The 13,521-nt window shown below is 41.9% G+C and overlaps 1 protein-coding gene across 1 annotated transcript in view; it reads left to right on the plus strand.

Annotated features, from left to right (window-relative positions):
- Positions 1 to 13,521, plus strand: part of LOC117525198 (ras-specific guanine nucleotide-releasing factor 1-like) — a 120,527-nt gene that overhangs the window by 62,250 nt on the left and 44,756 nt on the right. The window contains exons 7-10 of the mRNA XM_034187044.1: positions 380 to 573; positions 5,421 to 5,530; positions 8,288 to 8,406; positions 12,001 to 12,161. Of these exons, the coding sequence (XP_034042935.1) occupies positions 380 to 573; positions 5,421 to 5,530; positions 8,288 to 8,406; positions 12,001 to 12,161 (584 nt within the window). The remainder of the gene's footprint in view (positions 1 to 379; positions 574 to 5,420; positions 5,531 to 8,287; positions 8,407 to 12,000; positions 12,162 to 13,521) is intronic.

Consider the following 13,521-nt stretch of genomic DNA (forward strand, 5'->3'; position numbering starts at 1 on the left):
ACTTGGGTCAGTTGGGTAAGCTGGCTAAAAGGTGACTTGACTATGGGCATCTCTGTTCTCCTGTTTGATTATCTTAAATTGGTGGCAGCTATAAATTAGATAAATCTGATTTCCGACCATAATCGATCTTTAAAAGTGTAAATCCCTCAAAGCGAAGAGCCATTTACGCCTAATGTACCTAAATAACTACTCGCTAAAAATGGTGAATGATTTAAAGCAAGCATGACCAACTGACTTCTCACCAGCTCAGTCTCACTAGATGTCTGCATCACGTTAAAATTTTTGTTTGATTAAAAAAAAAAAACAGATTTTAATTGAAAATGCACTGTACTATTATATTAAGTTTTGGCTTGAGAAAGATGCATGCTTCTCATTCCAGCTGACCTGTTTGACATCTTGCTGCCCATGCTGAACATCTACCAGGAGTTTGTGAGGAACCACCAGTACAGTTTACAGATCCTGGCCCACTGCAAGCAGAACCGAGACTTTGACAAGCTGCTGAAGCAGTACGAGGCTAAACCCGACTGTGAGGAGAGGACACTAGAGACATTCCTCACATACCCCATGTTTCAAGTAAGACTCCACTGGTGCAATGTTGGTGTTGCATTATTATGTAATACAAACCACACCCTTGCACTATAATATGAGCTATAATGGGCTCAGCAGCATTTCATCGCCCTGTAAAGTGCATCCTATTCTGCATAAACTGGCAAACAAAAAATCTGAGTACAAATTATGCAATTATGTATAATACATGGTGGTTAAATTATTTCCTGATTTTCCAGAATGTGCTTCTTATGTTAGTATGGTACAAAACCAGTACCACTCTTCAAATTGTGCAGCAGGTGGGATTTTCCAATTCTGTTCTTAGTCACTTTTCAATCAATCAATCAATCAAATTTTATTTGTTAAGTGCCTTACAACAACCTAAGTTGACCAAAGCGCTGTACATATAAAAATCGCATTTAAAATATAGTTAAAAAGAGGAACACGGATTCATTTTATTCCCAAGTCTAAAAGACTAAGTATCAAAAGCACATCTAAACAAATACGTTTTGAGTTTTGTTTTAAAAAGGGGCAGATCCGAGATGGCACGCAAGTCAAGGGGCAGCGAGTTCCAAAGTTTAGGACCTGCTACTGCGAAAGCACGATCACCCCACTGTTTGCTTCGAGACCTGGGCTGCTCCAACAAGTAGAGCTGTGCAGATCGTAGAAATCTGCTGGGCTGGTGAAGAGTCAGAATCTCACATAGATACGCAGGTGCGAAGCTGTGGATGGAGCAGTAAACAAACAGGAGAAGTTTGTATTGGCTCCTGTATTGCACTGGCAGCCAGTGGAGAGAGCGCAGAACAGGTGTGATATGGTGATGTTTACGAGAATTTGTGAGGAGCCGGGCAGCAGCATTCTGTACCAGTTGTAATCTGTGTAAAGATGTTTGACTGAGTCCAATGTACAAAGCATTGCAGTAGTCCAAGCGTGAGTTGATGAATGCGTGGATTGCTTTCTTCAGGTCACAACAACTGAGGAAGGGTTTCACTCTTGTGAGAATGCGGAGCTGAAAGAAGCTTGTCTTAACAACAGAGTCAATTTGTTTATGGAGATTTAGGCCAGTGTCCAAGTGAACTCCCAAGTTTCTGATTACGGTGTTATGGTGAGGAAGTGAGTGACCATTTGAGACAGCGGCAAGTGGGCTTGTGGTGCCAAATAGACAGAATTCCGTTTTGGATTCATTTAGACTCAGGAAATTCTGTGTGAGCCAGTGCTTGATGTCATCCATACATTTTTACGGATGTAGGACAAAAAGGACCCTATAATCCTTTTAATACAGAACACAATCTGAGGAAAAATGGCCAATCTCTGTCAAGTGCAGTCACAGTATTGATAAGAACAGGTCAGATCAGGTGTGGGCACATGTGCTGGTGCCACGTGTCACACCATCCACAACACTTGGGAACTGCTGTGGGTCATGTATGGCAACTAACCAAGCAAACAACTGATCCATCCTCACTTCCCAAAAGTATCGATTGGTGCAGTCACATGATATATGAATGTCCTCTTGGCCTTTTCCAGCTGCTGGGGTCTTCAGCGTTGAGACATAGCTGGATCGTGTCCAGAGAAACACAGCACATGACCAACATGTTGTAGTCGATGGTTTTTGCTCGCTCAAAATGCAAGTGATACTCCTCATCTGAGCTTCCATAAGTAACAGTGCATTTGATACAAAGTCATTCCAGCTGTATTCAGGGATTCTCCAAAGAGATCTAGAACTAAAGACATCCTGTTCTTATCCTAGGTCACTGGATAGTGTCCAAATCTCACAAACATACTGTAAGACAGAACCAGGCTCCAAAAGACTTCGACCTTTGTTCTCTAAAAGTGTCGGCATCACCAAGCACCTGTGTCTAGCGTCTAGTGAACTCATGATTCCATGAGCTCTTTCCTGGAGTCTCAATCTCAAAGGCCGAGGAACGAGACACATGAATGCCACTGACCAAGACAAGTAATATTAGGCATTTTATGGCTGACAGGCAAATTAGAACACAGTCATTTAAAAATAAAATTTACAAATGAAAAACAAATGTGCGGTAACAATAAATAAATAAATAAAATGAATTGTTGCTTCCGACTGTTAATTGGGATTATGTTAAAAAGCTGCACTATGTGGAAGCTTTGGACTGAACACGTTGGTTCATTTTGGCTTCTTCAGCAGACAGCAACAGATCTACTGACCACCTCGTCCTGTTATGGTCCTTCAGATATCTCCGTTTCTCAATAATGCCTGTGTTATGGAAGATTTGATTTTTAATTACATGCGTTCAGCTGTCTGGGTGTTTGCTTGTTTGTCTGGAATTTGAACAGCACAAAATAAGCTTTGGAGTGAAACATTTGTTACATATAAATCTGATGCGCAAATATTTGTTTATTTTAAAAATGCTATTATAACTGTGTTAAATCTTTCACAGTGATGCAGCTGTTTCTCAAAGCTGACCCTGTTATTGCTGATTCAGCTCTTTACAAGTGCAGCGTAACTGAATATTTAGTTTTTACTGCCTATGACATAAGAGAGAAATTAGTAAAATTAATTTTTGTTACAGTTGCTGTGAGTTTTCAGATAGGGATGGTGTGACAACAAATATCCAGGAAGCTGTGGGTTCAAACCCAGATTGAGGTCTTTGTATGAAGTGTTCCTATAAACAGTGTCCCAACAATTAAACTTTTAAACCAGAACAGTTTTAAAGTACTTTTGTAAGTGCTGAAAACATCTTTCCATATGTTATTAAGTAACACTACAAGTGTCAAAAATGGTGCTACAGTAAACATGAGGTTTATTCTTATTCATTTATTTTCAGTCACTCATCCGTGTCCGGGTCACAGTGGCAGCAGAGCAATCAGCTCATCCCACACTTCCCTATCCTCGGCCAAGTCCTGTAACTTTTCCCGGGGGATTCCAAAGCATTCCCATGCCAGCTGGGAAATATAATCTCTCCAGCGTGTGTGAGTCTTCCTTGGGACCTTCTTCCAGTTAGATGTGCCTGGAAGACCTCCTCAGGGAGACAACCAAGGAGCATCATCACCAGATGCCCAAACTGCCTCAACTGGCTTCTGTTGATGCGGCTCTACTTTGAGTCCCACCTGGATCATCGAGCTTCTCACCCTGTCCAGGAGTGAAAGCCCAGACACTCAACGCAGAAATCTCTTCTGCCACTTGTATCCGCAACTTTATTCTTTCAGTCATAAAGTGACTGGTAAACTGAGAGCCTCGCCTCCCGGCTCAGCTCCTTCTTTATCACAATGGTAAAGGCGCTGCCCCAATCCATCTATCGATCTCCCGCTCCAATTACCACTACTCACGAACAAGATCCGAAGATACTTAAACTCCTCCACTTGGGATAGTAACTCTCCCCTAACCCAGAGTGGACAATCGTTTTCCGACAGAGGGACCATGGTCTCAGATTTGGAGGTGCTGATTCTCATCCCAGTCACTTCACACTCAGCCTCAAACCTGCTCAGTGCGCATCGGAGGTCACTGTCTGATGAAGCCAACAGAACCACATCATCTGCAAAAAGTAGAAATGCAAATCTGAGTGTGAGGTCACCAAACTGGACACCCTCCAGCCTCTGACTGCACCTTGAAATCCTGTCCATGAACATCACAAACAGGATTGGTGACAAGTGGCAGCCGTGGCAGAGTCTAGCTCCCACCAGAAGCAGGTCTGATGTAATGCAGAGGGTGCTGACACAGCTCCTTTGGTGATATTTGGTGAATCAGGTCATCTGCAAGTGATTTAGCACCAGGTTCTCCACAAACATGAGTTGCGTGGGAGGAGAGGGGCGGTCGCATATCCGGCCGTGCCCCAGTCCAGTCACGAGCGGCTCTGCTCACCGCCCCCCCGAAAATCCACGGTGCTTCGGTATCGCTTCGTCTAGGCAGGATTCTGACTTAGAGGCGTTCAGTCATAATCCCACAGATGGTAGCTTCGCACCATTGGCTCCTCAACCAAGCACATACACCAAATGTCTGAATCTGCGGTTCCTCTCGTACTGAGCATTGGTGATTGATCTCTGCTCTCTTCCACAGCATGTCTTTTTCCTGATTCTCTCCCCTCAGCCCCAACCAGTCCCAGCAGAAGACTGCCCCTCCCTGAGCCTGGTTCTGCTGGAGGTTTCTTCCTGTTAAAAGGGAGGTTTCCTTCCCACTGTCGCCAAGTGCTTGCTCATAGGGGGTCGTTTTGACCGTTGGGGTTTTTCTGTAATTATTGTATGGCTTTTGCCTTACAGTATAAAGCACCTTGGGGAGACTGTTTGTTGTGATTTGGCACTATATAAAAAAAAACTAATTTGATTTGATATAGAAGCCGGATTCCACGTTGCAGCAAATCCGGTACACCATACTCCCACAGCACCCCCCACCGGATACCCTGAGGGGCCCAGTCATATGCCTTTTGCAAGTCCACAAAACACATTTAGACTGGATGATCACACTCCCAAGACCCTTTTGATGGTAAAGAACTGGTCCATGACCAGGACAAAACCCACAACCCAGGTTTGTTCTTAATGATTGAAAATAATTGATGTTTTATGATTGTTGGGAAAACATTACTAAATAATAATAATAAGAATTTGTTTAAAAAGCACTATTAAGACAAAAAATTACAAAGTTCTGTCCAATTCAAAGTTAAAATGAATATGAAATTACAACAAATGTTTGAACAAGTTTAAAACAAAAAGCATACAGATCCTACGTAACAACAACAAATTTAAAATGTAAGGCACACACTAAATACAGTGGAATAGCTATAGTTTTTAAAATTGACCTTAAATATTTTGAGTGAAGTGGTCTCTCTCTCTCTCTCTCCCTCTCTCTCTCTCTCTCTCTCTCTCTCTCTCTCTCTCTCTCTCTCTCTCTCTCTCTCTCTCAGATCCCCCGTTATATCCTGACCCTCCATGAATTGCTGGCTCATACCCCCCATGAACACGTGGAGAGAAACAGTTTAGAATATGCCAAGTCAAAACTGGAGGAACTTTCCAGGTAAATCTCCAATTTGTCTATCAGCCATACAAGAAATTAGTCAGTGAAGTAACAGAAGCTATCTGTTTGATTTTACAACTTAAACTTATTATTCTTTTACCTTTCAACAATAATTATAATTATAGCAAGCAATTACAGTATTAACAGAGTTGTATTTTAGTAATAGTGATTGTGTGCATGCATGTGTAGATGTTTTGACCTGAAAGTGCTATATAAGAAATGAGCCCCTTCAGTTTCTCCCTGGGTCACCACAGAAGATCCAAGGTGAATCTACATGTTGATTTGGTGCAGGTTTTATACCGGATGTCCTTCCTTACACAACTCCACATTACATGGATAATGGGGGGGGGTCTTGAACTGGGACCTTTCCATACTTAACTGCCCAGTACACCATACCCTCTGTCCTGGTGTACTGTAGTGAGCGAAGAAGAAAAACTCTACTTAGGTTAGGGCCCCTTCACACATAGCACAAATAAGTAGGAATCAGGGTGAATCACGGCGAAAAAGCCCAAATGAGCGAACCACAAAAACATCGAGCTGAGGTCAGGAGGGACACATAGTCAGGCAGCTGTGAACGATCCCACTGCGACAGTTTCATGCACGCTCATCTGTGTGCACGAAACCGTCGCAGCGGGAACACAGGGCGAGCAGCTGGAGAGTGTGGAACCACATCGCACAGCTGCTGTGGTAAAAAATAAAAATAAAAAATACATGCCATCCGTGGGATTCGAACCTGCAATTTACAAAAGCTCTAATAAACAGACAGAAACTTTACCACTGCGCTACCATCACTGTCCTATAACAGGAGCATAAAATGCCTGAACTCAACTTGGAGATAAATGTACAGTATTTTTTTAAAAACGAAATTAGTAGATGTAGACGGTCAAAAAAGAGCCATAAAAAAACCCTGCATTTTATTAAATCCCTCTCATCGAGCTGAGAATACAAGTATGAACCACAGACGCCTGTGTGAAGCTAATTTATTTGCAAGAATCCCTCACAAAGTCCCTCTGTTAAATAAAAGACGTGCAGAAGAGGTTACAATTTGCCAAAGAACACATCACCTGGCCTAAAGAGAAATGGAGGAATATTTTGTGGACTGATGAGAGTAAAATTGTTCTTTTTGGGTCCAAGGGCCGCAGACAGTTTGTGAGACGACCCCCAAACTCTGAATTCAAGCCACAGTTCACAGTGAAGACAGTGAAGCATGGTGGTGCAAGCATCATGATATGGGCATGTTTCTCCTACTATGGTGTTGGGCCTATATATCGCATACCAGGTATTGGATCAGTTTGGATATGTCAGAATACTTGAAGAGGTCATGTTGCCTTATGCTGAAGAGGACATGCCCTTCAATGGGTGTTTCAACAAGACAATGACCCCAAGCACACTAGTAATCCAGCAAAATCTTGGTTCCAAACCAACAAAATTAATGCCTCGCAGATGTGAAGAAATCATGAAAAACTGTGGTTATACCATTAAATACTAGTTTAGTGATTCACAGCATTGCTAAAAAAGCAGTTTGAACATAATAGTTTTGAGTTTGTAGCGTCAACAGCAGATGCTACTATTATTGTGATCACCCCCTTTTCTACTTTTTTTTAATAATAGCCCAATTTCATAGCCTTAAGAGTGTGCATATCATGAATGCTTGGTCTTGTTGGATTTGTGAGAATCTACTGAATCTACTGGTATCTTATTTGCCATGTAACAATAAGAAATATACTCAAAACCTGGATTAATCTTTTTAGTCACATAGCACTACTATTATTCTGAACACTACTGTACACCACATGTGTTTCCGGGGGGGGCACAACACACGCACACACGTGCAATACACATGCAGGCCACGTGTGTTGCTTTTTGCAATGGCACACTCGTGAGGGCACTTCGACAAATTTCACATCCACCTCGAAAGTGATCGTCTGCTGACTGTTTTCGTGCTGACAGCATGAGTGGCCACACATTTTCTAAATGCCAAGCGAGCGGTTTTGGATGTTTGTGTGTGTCAGCTGGAATTTGGCCGATACCTGCCGCGAGAGGGATCGAATGGGCTCTCACAGCGCACTCTCTGTCTTTCAGCTGCTGGTGTGCACAAATAATTGTAGTGACAGGTTGGAGGCAGCTCCGATTTTTCACGTACGCTAGTCGGCTTCAGTCGTGTTATGTGTGAAGGGGCCCTTAATAAGCAGTAGATGCATTTAGGATATAGTGGATGATTGAGGCACTGAGAACATTAAGTGGATCTGAGACTGGAGTCCAGAATTAAAGACAGAACACACAGATGAGAGAAGGCAGGAGACTGGTACATAAGTAGGCCAGGTAGTAAAGCATACACACCCGGTAGGGAGCAGGTTGAAGGCAGGTCAAGTATTCAGTGGGTAGAAAAGCAGCAAGAAGAATCAGCAATGCGGACAAACCAGGTGAGGATCAGGTGGAAAGAAGGTTGAAGAAGTCAGATGCAGTACCAACTCAACATGGAATCATGACAGATAAGAACAAGAGACTGGCAGAATAGAAGAAACCATAAACAGAGAGGAGACAGGCAGGCAGATAACCCAGATCAGGAAGCAAGTGAATGGAAACAGGTGGAGCAGTGTAACTGCAAACAGGAGAGTGGTTTGAAGGTGGAGAGTTAAGAAGATGAAGGATTAATGGAGAACCAGGTTGCAGTACATGGACTTTCACTGACCAATAGAAGTTAAAATTTGGCTTTTGAAATCATGAATTCTTCAGTATTTACTGTGGTCCTTTCAGAATTATGCACGATGAGGTAAGCGAGACGGAGAACATCAGGAAGAACTTGGCCATTGAGCGGATGATTGTCGAGGGCTGTGAGGTGCTGCTGGACACCAGTCAAACATTTGTTAGACAAGGTGAGTATGCGTCAGGCCACAACACACACACACACACACACACACACACACACACACACACACACACACACACACACACACACACACACACACACACACACACACACACACACACACACACACACACACACACACACACACACACAACACAAACGTCTTCAGAGGCCAAAGCTCATGAATTCCCTCAAGGATGATTTTCTAAGATGATCTTGTTTCTTCACTTTCCAGATCTATATGGACTGCATTAATGTAGCACTTTTCCATCTGAATCAGAAGCTCAAACCACTTTACAATGATGCCTTACATTCACACTCACTCATCATATCAGGGTGCTGCCATGCAAGGTGCTCACTACACACCGGGAGAAACTAGGGGATTAAGAACCTTGCCCAAGGGCCCTTCAAATCAAATCAAATCAATTTTATTTATATAGCGCCAAATCACAACAAACAGTTGTCCCAATGCGCTTCATATTGTAAGGCAAGGCCATACAATAATTACGTAAAAACCCCAATGGTCAAAACGACCCCCTGTGAGCAAGCACTTGGCGACAGTGGGAAGGAAAAACTCCCTTTTAACAGGAAGAAACCTCCAGCAGAACCAGGCTAAGGGAGGGGCAGTCTTCTGCTGGGACTGGTTGGGGCTGAGGGAGAGAACCAGGAAAAAGACATGCTGTGGAGGGGAGCAGAGATCAATCACTAATGATTAAATGCAGAGTGGTGCATACAGAGCAAAAAGAGAAAGAAACACTCAGTGCATCATGGGAACCCCCCAGCAGTCTAAGTCTATAGCAGCATAACTAGGGGATGGTTCAGGGTCACCTGATCCAGCCCTAACTATAAGCTTTAGCAAAAAGGAAAGTTTTAAGCCTAATCTTAAAAGTAGAGAGGGTGTCCGTCTCCCTGATCCGAATTGGGAGCTGGTTCCACAGGAGAGGAGCCTGAAAGCTGAAGGCTCTGCCTCCCATTCTACTCTTACAAACCCTAGGAACTACAAGTAAGCCTGCAGTCTGAGAGCGAAGCGCTCTATTGGGGTGATATGGTACTATGAGGTCCCTAAGATAAGATGGGACCTGATTATTCAAAACCTTATAAGTAAGAAAAAGAATTTTAAATTCTATTCTAGAATTAACAGGAAGCCAATGAAGAGAGGCCAATATGGGTGAGATATGCTCTCTCCTTCTAGTCCCCGTCAGTACTCTAGCTGCAGCATTTTGAATTAACTGAAGGCTTTTCAGGGAACTTTTAGGACAACCTGATAATAATGAATTACAATAGTCCAGCCTAGAGGAAATAAATGCATGAATTAGTTTTTCAGCATCACTCTGAGACAAGACCTTTCTAATTTTAGAGATATTGCGTAAATGCAAAAAATCAGTCTTATATATTTGTTTAATATGCACTTTGAATGACATATCCTGATCAAAAATGACTCCAAGATTTCTCACAGTATTACTAGAGGTCAGGGTAATGCCATCCAGAGTAAGGATCTGGTTATACACCATGTTTCTAAGATTTGTGGAGCCAAGTACAATAACTTCAGTTTTATCTGAGTTTAAAAGCAGGAAATTAGACGTCATCCATGTCCTTATGTCTGTAAGACAATCCTGCAGTTTAGCTAATTGGTGTGTGTCCTCTGGCTTCATGGATAGATAAAGCTGGGTATCATCTGTGTAACAATGAAAATTTAAGCAATGCCATCTAATAATACTGCCTAAGGGAAGCATGTATAAAGTAAATAAAATTGGTCCTAGCACAGAACCTTGTGGAACTCCATAATTAACCTTAGTCTGTGAAGACGATTCCCCATTTACATGAACAAATTGTAATCTATTAGATAAATATGATTCAAACCACCGCAGCGCAGTGCCTTTAATACCTATGGCATGCTCTAATCTCTGTAATAAATGTTTATGGTCAACAGTATCAAAAGCAGCACTGAGGTCTAACAGAACAAGCACAGAGATGAGTCCACTGTCTGAGGCCATAAGAAGATCATTTGTAACCTTCACTAATGCTGTTTCTGTACTATGATGAATTCTAAAATCTGACTGAAACTCTTCAAATAGACCATTCCTCTGCAGATGATCAGTTAGCTGTTTTACAACTACCCTTTCAAGAATTTTTGAGAGAAAAGGAAGGTTGGAGATTGGCCTATAATTAGCTAAGATAGCTGGGTCAAGTGATGACTTGACCCAGCTATCGGCCTTAGCTTAGTTAAGCTAAGCTTAACGGCTTAACGGCATATGGTCCCACTCTGACCAGAGTAGGGTCATATGTACACTGGCAGTGTTAATTTAACACTGTCAGTGTTAGTTTCACACTAGTGATTTTACTGTGTATGCTAGAGAGTATTTCATACTGTTTTGAAATGGAACATGTGCACTGGCTGAAGTATTAATTTTACACTAAAAAAATGCTCTCTGATGTGTGGCCTGATGGATCCAGCATTGAATATGGCTATTTTTATGGACATGAACCCCCCCCCCCAGCTCTGTGGACACTATCTCAGCAGCCATAATGTTACATTTGATGGGATGTTGGGACTGACCCCTATCATTTAAATTTTTAAAAGGTCTGTTTCATGGCCACAAAACATTCAAATTTCCTAATATAACGATAAATAAAGACATTTATTGTTCTCTGCTATTCGTATGTGGACCACTGGGATCATTACACACGTTCTTATGTATGTGTGTGTTAGGGCTGTTCATGTTATATAGTGAAAAAAATCAAAGTTGTGAGAGACTTCGGGCCACATGTTGTTTTTGTTCCACTTTGGGTTTTATAGGTGCAGACCAAATTTGAACTCAATCAGATAAGATTTAGAGGTCCCCCAGAGTGACACATTTTCCTCTCCCTCCGCTGGCAAGGCAACATCACCCTAATGGGACAAGACTCTGATGCCATTATTTTTCTTTTACAGGTACATGTGATGGCTTCTAATCTCAAAAAGTGGTGGTTGATTGGTCATCCAGAGGAGAACATTACTGGAATTACTGGATTACTACATTGATTGCTTGGGGGAAATTTTTGCTTTGTGGGGGACCCCTAAACAATGTCCGATTACAATAAAATTTGGTACAGATCTTTTACTGTATTAGTGGAACAAGAACAACATGTGGCCCAAAAGATTTTGTAACATTTGACTTTTTGTGTGTGTGTGTGTGTGTGAACTCCCAGAGTTCGATCTTGGGGCCCCCGGCTACCATGGCACTATCAACACCATTAACTCTTGTCCATGTTTGATCATTCGAACGCTGCAAATCTCTGTTTGTTTTACAGATTTGATTAAATTAGATCTCATTCCACTTTAATCTTCAGGTTTCCAGATTGAATAAATAATTTACTCTGCACTTGATTCTTCGTATTTCCATAAAAGGCCCTTTTTTGTTGTTGTTATAACTTTGACATTTGTATAGAAAGCTGAATATGTTTTCTCACATATAGTACCAGTCAAATGTTTGGACACACTTTCCCATTCAGTTGAATGGGAAAGTGTGTCCAAACATTTGACTGATACTGTATGTGTAATGTACATGCAATGTACTCTATGTGTGTGTGAGTGTGTGTGTGTGTGTGTGTGTGACCACAGGTTCTCTGATCCAGGTGCCAATGAGTGAGAAGGGGAAGATCACGAGAGGTCGACTGGGCTCTTTGTCTCTGAAGAAAGAGGGCGAGCGACAGTGTTTCTTGTTCTCCAAACACCTCATTATCTGCACCAGAGGCTCAGGAGGAAAACTCCACATCACAAAGGTACAACAACTGTAAACAAGAAGAGCATCACTAGCAACAAAGAATAAATGTCTCTAATTGGGTCATTTTAAAAATGTAATTGTTATAAATGATGAGTAGAGTGACATGTTAACCATTAAAAAAAAATCTCTGCCAAAACCAAATTTCAAGTCAGGTTTTCTGTATAGATTCCCATATTTGCATATTTTAATCCACATGTACAAAATATTTGCAGCTCAGAAATATTTCAGTATGTCTTAAGTTGATTGACAGTTGAAATAAACTTTTCAACTCCAAGCTCATACATAAAATAGTTTAAGGAATTTAATTATAATGTTGATGTCAGTGTAACAGATATGTTTTTAATAATCACAGTGATGACAGTAACAGTGAGAACAACAACAATAACAATAAACAATAATAAGTTTTGTTTATCTGTATGGACAGAGGTGTTGGCGATGCTGATATCTTTGCAGGTGTATGAAGGTCCAAGCGTTTAGGATCCTGGTGCTGCCTGTCTTGCTGTATGGTTGTGAGACTTGGACACTAATACCCTGTCACACTAGAGGCTGAATTTGGCCAAATGCCAGCCGAATGAAAATTTGACCCACATTCGGCAAGTGTTGATATCAGACTGGGTGGACAGAGACGTCTGAAAACAAATGCAGGACTCAACAAGGCACCTCTGATTTTTAAGATTGTTTACTGTATGATTAAGCAGGGTCTGGTACACAAAAAGGCAGTACAAAAACAGCAAACAAATCAGGTACATCAGGTGATAAGGCATGGTCAAAAAAACAGGCAGGTGGTCAAAAAACACAAGGTGGCATGCAGGACTAGGAAAACACAAGAACAGAGCTGGACGGGAAGGCATAAAGCACAATGATCTGGCAGAGAACTACGTAGTGCAACCAGTGAATCTTATATACACCCTGGTGATGAGCTACAGATTACAAACAGATGTGTGGAAAGCTCCTGATTAGGGTGTGGCCCAAACAGTGTGCACCGCCCACCACCAAGCAAAAAGAGAGACAGACAAGAGAGATAGGGAAAGACAAAGCCCAAGTAGGAAAAACCCAGCAAGAGCAATCACACACTGGAAAAACAATCAACCTAAACTAAACATAACAAACATAATACAAAGGTCCAAATCCTGACATTTGAGGTGCATTTACAGCCATCGGACAGCATTTTGAGCACAGTCCAAACAATCTGGCACGTCATGTGGCTGCTCCAAATGTTTTGCTCATGTTCAAAATTTTTGTTGTGCAGTCGAAGTGGACAAATATTGAACGCCAGTCGAAGTTCCGTCTGACCGCAGTCTGACTGCATTTTAAACAATTGGACGGCATGAAAATGGCATTCATGACATTCTGAGTTC

The sequence above is a fragment of the Thalassophryne amazonica genome, chromosome 2 (genome assembly GCF_902500255.1).
Source record: "Thalassophryne amazonica chromosome 2, fThaAma1.1, whole genome shotgun sequence".
Lineage (NCBI taxonomy): Eukaryota > Metazoa > Chordata > Actinopteri > Batrachoidiformes > Batrachoididae > Thalassophryne > Thalassophryne amazonica.